At 44.0% G+C, this 9016-nt stretch overlaps 2 protein-coding genes and 1 long non-coding RNA gene across 3 annotated transcripts; 1 reads left to right on the top strand and 2 right to left on the bottom strand.

Annotated features, from left to right (window-relative positions):
- Positions 1 to 24: 24 nt before the first annotated feature.
- haus2 (HAUS augmin like complex subunit 2) lies at positions 25 to 1497 on the top strand. The gene is made up of 3 exons (XM_042481253.1): positions 25 to 304; positions 1065 to 1173; positions 1259 to 1497. The coding sequence occupies exons 1-3, from the start codon at positions 84 to 86 to the stop codon at positions 1370 to 1372; spliced, it is 444 nt and encodes a 147-aa protein (XP_042337187.1). The 5' UTR covers positions 25 to 83; the 3' UTR covers positions 1373 to 1497.
- Positions 1498 to 1799: 302 nt separating this feature from the next.
- LOC121937961 (endochitinase A-like) lies at positions 1800 to 5423 on the bottom strand. The gene is made up of 5 exons (XM_042481254.1): positions 5209 to 5423; positions 4479 to 4724; positions 3785 to 3966; positions 2816 to 3733; positions 1800 to 2182 (listed from the first exon to the last, which is right to left on the bottom strand). The coding sequence occupies exons 2-5, from the start codon at positions 4568 to 4570 to the stop codon at positions 2175 to 2177; spliced, it is 1200 nt and encodes a 399-aa protein (XP_042337188.1). The 5' UTR covers positions 4571 to 4724; positions 5209 to 5423; the 3' UTR covers positions 1800 to 2174.
- An 816-nt stretch (positions 5424 to 6239) lies between these two features.
- On the bottom strand, positions 6240 to 8115 carry LOC121937959. Its single transcript, XR_006105228.1, has 3 exons — positions 7890 to 8115; positions 7608 to 7757; positions 6240 to 6464 (listed from the first exon to the last, which is right to left on the bottom strand). It is a non-coding gene; the product is annotated as an uncharacterized LOC121937959 (long non-coding RNA).
- Between the last annotated feature and the right edge of the window lie 901 nt (positions 8116 to 9016).

The raw sequence follows: 9016 nt of genomic DNA on the forward strand, positions 1-9016 counted from the left end.
TGGTATTTAAAGGGGAGGAGTCTTCTGTCCTCTGCAGTGTTCAAACTTTTAAAATTCTTCCCGTCTTTTCTGAACAGCTGTAAATGATCATTAATAGAGACGGTAATCTGACTCTGTGTGTGTGTGTGTGTGTGTGTGTGTGTGTGTGTGTGTGTGTGTGTGTATATATAGCTCGGAGGTTCCAGGTGTTGCAGATGTTGTGCGCTCACCTGCAGGAGCTGCTGAAGGATCACAACGGTCTGCGTCAGAGGCTGATGAGGCCGCTGGCTCGCACCAACCTGCCCGTCCAGGCTCACCTGCACAGGTAACGTCTGCCGTCCGTCTCTCTCAGGACGGGTTAACTGATCCTGGATCTGCAGCAGCGGACAAAACATTAAAGACGTCCTCTGTGATCGCCGAGGACAAATGTGTTTTTAAAGTCAAACGTTACACGTTTCATCACGTTTCATCAGAGCTCAACCACACGGAGAAAAGCCTCGACGTCAGCCCGTGGACGTGCGTTTATGTAGTTTCAGGGTTTGTTCCGTCATGAAAAACCTGGAAAAGTCGCGAAATTTTATTTCACAAACCTGAACGCAAGATGTGTTGAAGGACCAGTGGAAATTTAAAAATCTGTGATAAACAGCATCTTTTTTTCTTTTTTTAAAGAAAACTTTCCTTCAAAAAATTAAAAAAAATAAAATAAAAAAAAACCAAAATCTCTTTGAAAATTATTCAACAAAAATAAAGAGACGAAAAGTATCCGTTTTTTTAATGATAAAAAAAGATGTTTTTTCCTTTAAAAATCACCAAAAAATTTAAAGAAATTAAGTTGGTTAAAATTTTTTAATGAGAAAAATTGCCAGTATTTTCTCTTCAAAAATCAAGAGAAAAAAATGCTAAAAAATCGCAAAAGTCTCCAGTCTGTCCCCTCTTTGTCTCCAGTGCGTCACCAGTCTGTCTCCAGTGTGTCCCCAGTTTGTCCCAAGTCACTCCCCAGTCTGTCTCCAGCGCGTCCACAGTCTGTCTTCAGTCTGTCCCCAGTGTGTCCCCGCTCTGAACTGTAACGGTGTGCTGTGTCTCAGGTCCGTGGTGGACTTGGTGAAGATGCTGCTGGACTTCATGGAGACTCTGGAGGACAAGCTGAACTCTGTCTGCTGCAGTCCCGCTGCCAGAGACCACCTGTCTCAGCTGGTCAGTCATATGACCTCTCAGCTGATCACCCTGTTTATTTAATCTGAACATATTTAACCCTTCGTCCTCCTCTTCTCTGCATCAGAACACGTCTGTGGCTCAGTTACTGTCTCACGTGGCGGACGTGGAGACTTTGTCCAATCAGGTTCTCCAGAGGACGGACGTCCACAGCAGCGGGAAGAGTGCCGTCTCGTCATGATGTCGTCCTCCTGCTGGACGGACAGGACGTTGTCTTGTTGGACAAACACAGAATTCCCCAGATGGACGTTTATTAATTATTAACATTATTATTATTGTGTCCGATGTTCAAGAGCAGATTTTTTTTTTGTAATAAAATCAGATTTTTGTGGAAACTTTTCAGCTTTGACTTTCTGTTCCTCCTCCATCTTCAGCCGCGTTTTAAAAACACCAAATCACAGTGAAGTCACAACATTTTTCCTGGATCCGCGTCAGCACTTTTTCAGATGAATTAACCCTTTAAAACTTGAGGACAGTTGGATTTCAAAACGTGGACAGAAGGCAACGAGCAACTTAACGAAAAAATGACTCAAAAATGAGCAAGAAGTTTGTGGAAAGTTACAAGAAAATAACCTTTAAAAAGGAATAATAGAAAAAAAAGAGGGAAAATGAAAAAAAACAAGTAAAAGTGCACACAAAAAAATTCAAATATATTATAATACTTAATTATACTTTTCCGGACCTTTTCCCCCTAGATTTTTTTTTTAATCTATTATTTTCTTTCTCTCTCTCCTCTTTTGCAAAACATTTTTTGCCAAATGGCTGTTTTCCTTTTTCTCTGTTTTTGAAAGAAATAAAAGCAATGTGCTCCCTTGAGGGTTTAAGTGCCTGTGAAAGACGTCGGGACGCAGTGAACTTCAGGTTTCTGAGGGTTCGGTTCAGCTTGTTTTCACGCCTCTGACCGGAGACATCATGCTTTCAGGCTGTTCGTCCGTCCTGTTCCTGTGAACGCAATATTTCACGAAGAAATCGAGGGAATTTCTTCACATATCTGATGAAGAAATAGATAGAGAAAATAAAATAAATGTAATTATCCTGTACGTTGTACTATATCTGCATTACACAGGCAGTACAATAGTAAGTATTACAAAAAAAAATAAATAAATGAAAAAATTGGCACAAATGTCCAGTTGCTGGCCTCCACAATGAACTGATGAATTTGGAGTTTTTTTCATTTAAATTTTCACTTAACTTTGTAAAAAAGAGTTGCAGGGAACTTTCTGTGTATAATGTTGAAAGTTCCAGTTTTGATTTAACATTTGCTAAAGGCATTTAAACAAAGTTTTTTGTTGGAGTTTCTTATATTCCAAATTCTAAACTTCGACAGAAATATTTTCATTGTTCTTGCATATTGGTTATCAGTTTCATTAAGCACTAATAATCGATGTGGGCCCTTAAACACCAATACTGGTCGACCCCTAGTTCTGAGTTCACAGATGGCGAGGTTGAACTAAAGACATTCACAGCTGTTTAAAAAAAAACCATCAATCCTAAAATACAATTAACACGTTTTTCACTCTGTTAACAACAACTTGGCAAACTTTAAACAGGCCGAATACAGAAAACGACCCTCAAACAGCGGCTTTCTCAGAGTGTGAAACATAAACTGCTGTGTGGAGCTAACCGTTCTGCTTCTGCCTCCTCTTCTCCTCCAGCCAGTCCTCCGCGGAGCGACCCTGAGCCTCCGAGCAGAAGTGAGCTCCTCTGAACTGACTGTGACCGAACTCTTTCGTCTTCGGTCGTCTGCAGCGCCGGCACGTGTAACTTTCCATCCTCCTCCGCTGTTTGTGGGTAATGCTGAGCGCCCGGGCCTGGGCAAGATGCTGCTCCTTCAGCCTCCTCCGCCACGCTGTGGTACGAGGAAGACGAGGAGGGGCGACGGCTACTGCTGCTGCTACTGCTGCTGCTGGGGTGGAGGAAGCTGCACGGAAGATTGCATCTGTTACTCTGGTGGTAGCTGCAGGACTGAAATAAAGTGCAGAGGCAGAGGCTGAAGGGATGGCGGTAGCTGCAGGGTTGGGAGCTGCAGAGATGGCGGTAGCTGCAGGGTTGGGAGCTGCAGAGATGAAAGTAGCTGCAGGGTTGGGAGCTGCAGAGATGAAAGTAGCTGCAGGGTTGGGAGCTGCAGAGATGGAGGTAGCTGAGGGGGTGAGAGCTGCAGAGATGGACGTAGCTGCAGAGTTGGAGGTTGCAGGGGTGGAGGAAGCTGGAATGAAGAATGCATTTGTAACTCTGGAGGTAGCTGCAGGAGTGAAATAAAGTGCAGAGATGGAGGCTGGAGAGTTGAAGGTATCTGCAAACATGTAGGTAATTGCGGGGTTGGGAGATGCAGAGATAAAGGTAGCTACAAGGTTGGAGGATGCAGGGGTGGAGGTAGATGCGGGCTTGGAAGCTGCAAACATAGAGGTAGCTGCAGGCTTGGTAGCTGTGGGGTTGGAAGCTGCAGGAGTGGAGAAAGCTGCAGGTTTGGGAGCTATAGGGGTGGAGGAAGATGCAAACATGGAGGTAGCTGTGGGGTTGGAGGCTGCAGGGGTGGAGGAAGCTGCAGGTTTGGTAGCTGCAGAGATGGAGGAAGCTGCACTCATGGAGGTACCTGTGGGGTTGGGAGCTGCAGGGGTGGATGAAGCTACAGGTTTGGGAGCTGTAGGGGTGGAAGAACATGCAAACTTGGGGGCTGCAGGGGTGGAGCTGGCAGCGGCAGTGCCAGTTTCTTGCCTGTTGGGGCTAAACGATGACAGGAAGTTCCTCTCCATGCTGATAGTCCACCTTTGGTGCCTGCAGAGTGAAAACAGATTATATGTCCTTATGATCTGATGCCAAGTGAAATTTATCGCGCTGTATTTGACATAATTGACACACCGAGGATCTGTCTGCAGCGCCACGTAAAGATGCAAGTCAGAGATATTCAACTTTCTTTGCTCGGGGGCCACTTTTAAAAAATGACACGAGGCCAGGGGCAGTCGCAGCAGCCCCATACACATTTCTAGGATTTTAGGACTTTCTTAGTATTTTAAGACACTAAGGTCTTATCTTGGTCCTCTGTCGGGGGTGTGGGGGATCCCCCACTGGCTCTTTTTCTGATCAACAAGCTCTATGTTGATGCTGTTTTATGTCTATGACACCTTATGGAGACTAAAAGGACAAAATCTATTCACAGTGTGAATCACTTTATTTTTACTGTCAATTAGAAAATGGTTGAGGGGCCACCAGGCACCCTATCAGGGGCCAGACTTGGCCCGTCGGCCGTAAGTTGAGCAGCACTGCTGTAAATAAGGAGGAGCTCTCACCACTCAGTCAGCAGCGTCCGGTTTACAGTAAAAAGCTGCAGAGTCGTTCTGGCCATGAGTCTTGGGTTTGACAATACGGCATGCTGAATCATTTCGTAGGCCCTCAGAACCAGAGTCAGGCGGGGGATCGAACAGCCGTTCTGCCTCGTGCTGCTCGGGTGGAGGACACATAGCTGGACGAAAATCGCCTCAACCAGTCGCCTGGCGTCGGGCCACGTTCCTCGACTTCTGGGTCTCACAATGCGGCTGGAAGGAGAGAGGAAAGTTCAGGAGCTTTTAATCTGATCTGTCCGGATGGTCTGTTGGATGTCTGTATGTTTCTGTGCGCTATACTGACCTGCCATGCTTTCTGTTGTTTTATTTATTACTATAACTTTTGAAATATATACTGTCTCTGCTACGCTGCGGTGCATGCTTACAAATACGAATGTCTAACTACATGGTACCTGTCTGCTGTGTTATCTGCCGAGGGACTACAGATGTAAATGAGCACACCTGCTAACTCCGGCGTGTTTGCATTCGTGTTTTATACTGATGTCTCTTTTCAATAAACATTAAATACATAAACAAATAAAATAAAGACAGCTCTTACTTCTCATAATCTGTTCTGTTTTTTTCAGTTTCTTTACAGACGTCTGCAGACAGACAGAGGCTGAAGGGACGATCATAACGGATCCATCAGACCTCGTCCCTGCAGATAACAGACCAGCAGCTCCGTGTAAACACGTACCGTTTGTTGAAGTTTTCCACGACTTTGTAGCGTGTTGGGTATCTCACACGCCCCTTATCGACCTCATCGAGGTTCTCCCACAGCTTCACGACCTCCTCCACCCCCGTCGGTGACGTAGCCCTTAATGCAGAGCTGCACCAGACGCTCGGCGAGTCGCACCACCTGCTCGTAGCCCGGACCTCCACGAGAGGCGACGCTCGGCTGTGATGCAAAGAAAATACAGACGTCACACATCAGAGGATCCCTCGCAGAGCTCCCAATTCAGCCGAACAACTTCCGGTGAGAAATTTCCGGTCCTATTCACAGGAGACTGGTGTTACGTGGCGATCTCTGGTGATCTGTAATATTTTGCTGAGGGCGTCTGTGATTTTAATCCCGTGCGGATCGGCCATGTCCGTAATTTGTACAGTAAAAACTCCAGGACACATCACCCACCACACCGAGGTCACGAGCATATCAGCATCTGTGATCTTCTGGTGATTTGGGGTTTTTGTTTTGTGTCTTTTTCCCTCCGTTACATAAACACCTCAGCCTGACTGTAACTGGACTTGTTCTTTATTTATGAGGGGGGAAGAGCTGCTGCAAAACGGGTCAGGCATTAACAAAACCTGAGCACTGAGGAGGGACATTTTAATTTTGGCTCAGGTGAGGGACATACAGCCCGAAAAGGTTGTAAACGGTCTTGTGAAAAGCCATATTTCACAAAACTGCAATGGAAATGATGTTTTGGAAGTCCATCGCCATGGTTACTGGGATGCTATCGCCAGAGAAAAGTCACGTAACATCACTCAGTGGAAACGCAGTCCTTTTGCAATTGTGTTTCATTGATATTTCGAAAATATCATTTAAGTTTAGCGTAAATCAGTTATGGAAACCCAGCTATTGTCACCCAGAGTTTGATGAATATTTCTCTTTATCTTTTTGCAGTTTTCTCCTCCGAGCAGTTTCTCATTTTTCTCTTTAAGTCTGAAGGCCTCAGTCTTAACTTTAAGGGGAAATTCTTAGAAATGTCATAATTTTAAGAACTTTGTTAGAATTTTGTCACTAAGAGCAGCTCTTTGTACGAGGAAACCATCAAACGACACAAACCTGATCGATGAGAGAATAAACGGTACAAACCGCAGAGTTATCGGCTGCATCGCTGCGGCTGCTGGAGGGCGGTGGGGGGGTCAGCTGAGAGGACGGACCAAGAGGCCCCGCTGGGGCCCCGAGCCCCAAATCTGGAGGAAAACTTGACTCTGGTCTCTGATCCATTTCTAAAAAAAAACACACGAGCACGTAAGAAGCTGACGGTAAAGAAAGACGATTATTCCTCCTAAAAAATGTCTTTTATCATATTTTCAGAAAAGTCTTGTTAAGAGTGACTTCTTGATGTGAATTGAAACGTGTGTATAAATATATGTGAAGACTAATAAATATTTGGTTCAAAAAAAAAAAAAGAGTGACTTCTTACATGTATTTTAATACTTTACCTTACTCTCAGTGTTTATTATTACTGCTGTTTTGTCTTTGAACGAGTGTCATTACAGATGATCACTTATATTTTAAATTCTCTCCAATCAACGGGCCTCATGCAGACTGATATTCAAACTCAGGGTTAGGGTTTTAATAACGACATTATTAATCCTTTAACGTCTGAATCCACATCAGTTTTCTTGTTCTGCGTTGAGACGCAGTTTCATTTACGCCTTTAAACCTCTGAAACCTGAGGAAAATGTTTAGATTTCTCTCGAAAAGATACAGAAAAAACATAATAAGCCGCTTGGCAAGAAATGTCCCTGAAATTGCAAAAAAATAATAAAAGGAGACAAAGAAATGACCTGACCATCACCTGGGAATAATTATTAGATATCAAAAAAACAACTGAAAAATGTCCAGGAAATTACATTTATATTTCTTATGGTTATACATACATAGCCTACATGGAAAATCACTGATTACACTCAAATACACAATCTGGACTACATTTAGGACACATGCATGAACACACACACAGTTATCACAACAGGAAGAAGAAAAGAGACTAAAATGCACCAAAAATACCTTCAGGGGTTAACCCATCCATCATCATATGAGAACTGAAAGTTTTGAACAAACTTCCATCAAATCATCCATAAATATCGACGTTGCTGCTAATTTTTGGCATATATCCGTCTGTGATCAATATTAGCCAAACATAAAGGCGGAAAATGAGCAAAACAGCAGCTATCAAACAAACATAAGATGCTCTCTGGCTTCCTTCTGTCTTTACAATATCTGTGCTGTTACTGTGAGTTTCACTATTTGGCTAAAACGCACATTTCGCCGTTTCCTGAGGATGACCACGGTGTGGCGAAAAAGGTCGCCATGTTGGCGTCATGTCCGACCTCCGTGCTGCGCGTGAGCAGGTTCAAACTGACCTTTTGTGACCTCTCCAGCCGCTGGGGATTATTTCAAAGGCAGTTTTTGGTGTTATAGATGTTGACTCCGGTCTCGGTCTCTGCCGCCGACCGTCCCGTTAAACAAACACTCATTAACGGCCGGTCTGTTCGTCACACCGGAAGTTTCACCTGCGATGTTGAAATAACACATCCATGGTGAAACCGCAGAGCTCACGCTGAAGACACAATTACTTATCGGTGTCATTTCTGCCTTTGAAAACAAATTAACGCCGTAATTGACGGTGTCTGTGCAGAACTTACCTGTTGTTTTCTCCCAGAGTTCTGTTGGTGAAATGAGCCAATCAGAGAGCAGGAGCGAGCTGCTGCAGGGTTGCCAGATACAGCTGATGGTTTGCACCCCAAAAACTATTCAAAAACCGCCCTGAAGCACAAAAATACATAGCATTTAGTTATGCAAGATCATTTTAGCTGCCCTTATAATTACTGTGCCATAATTAAAAGCAACAAACATGCTCAAACATGCTTTTATAATGCTATAAAACCTACATATACAAACAAAACCTACATATACAAACAAACAAACAAACAAACAAACAAACAAACAGTAAAACGTCCCTCAAACACTCGTTTATTAGGCTGCTTCAGTCTTTTTGCAACTTACACACAACTTAGCAAATACTAAGGTCAACTTTAACCTTATCTTTGGTAACTTTGCATAAATTCAAATATATGCTCCTGTTTGTACAATAAACACACAAAGTGCATTCAGTGCAGCTACACACGCACACAAAATTTGGCACAAACGTCCACTTGATGGACACAATGAACTGATGAATCTGGAGGTCAAAGGTCACTGTGAGTTCCATCTCAGCATCAAACTCTCACGGTGGGGAGAGGCAGAAGCTGCTGGTCCTCCTCTGATACAGCTGCTGTAGCTCCTGCTGCGTCATGAGGGAGCTGGTTCCTACTGACGAGCACATTAGCCACAGCATCATGTGACCTAGAGGAGACAAAAACCTGTTTCCATTGCGGTTTTATAAAATATGGCTTTTTCCAAACCCTGAAATATCACCTCATGATAAAAACTTTTTTTGCCATAAGTGGGAGTTTTTTAATTTATAATCATAATTTCAATATGAGCAATTTGTCAGTCAATGGAAACACACCTATTTATTTTCATGCTGCACAAAGAATAATTGAACATTTTTTGTGAGAGCCACACGTCACACGCTCATCTGAAGCAGCTACCTTCTGCTCAGCAGCAGCTACCTCCAGCTCAGCAGCAGCAGCTACCTCTCGTTCAGCAGCAGCAGCAGCTACCTCCAGTTCATCAGCAGCAGCTACCTCCTGCGCAGCAGCTACCTCCCGTTCAGCAGCAGAAGCTACCTCCTGCTCAGCAGCTTCCTCCAGCTCAGCAGCAGCAGCTA

This window comes from Plectropomus leopardus, unplaced genomic scaffold, assembly GCF_008729295.1.
Source record: "Plectropomus leopardus isolate mb unplaced genomic scaffold, YSFRI_Pleo_2.0 unplaced_scaffold28024, whole genome shotgun sequence".
Classification (NCBI taxonomy): Eukaryota; Metazoa; Chordata; class Actinopteri; order Perciformes; family Serranidae; genus Plectropomus; species Plectropomus leopardus.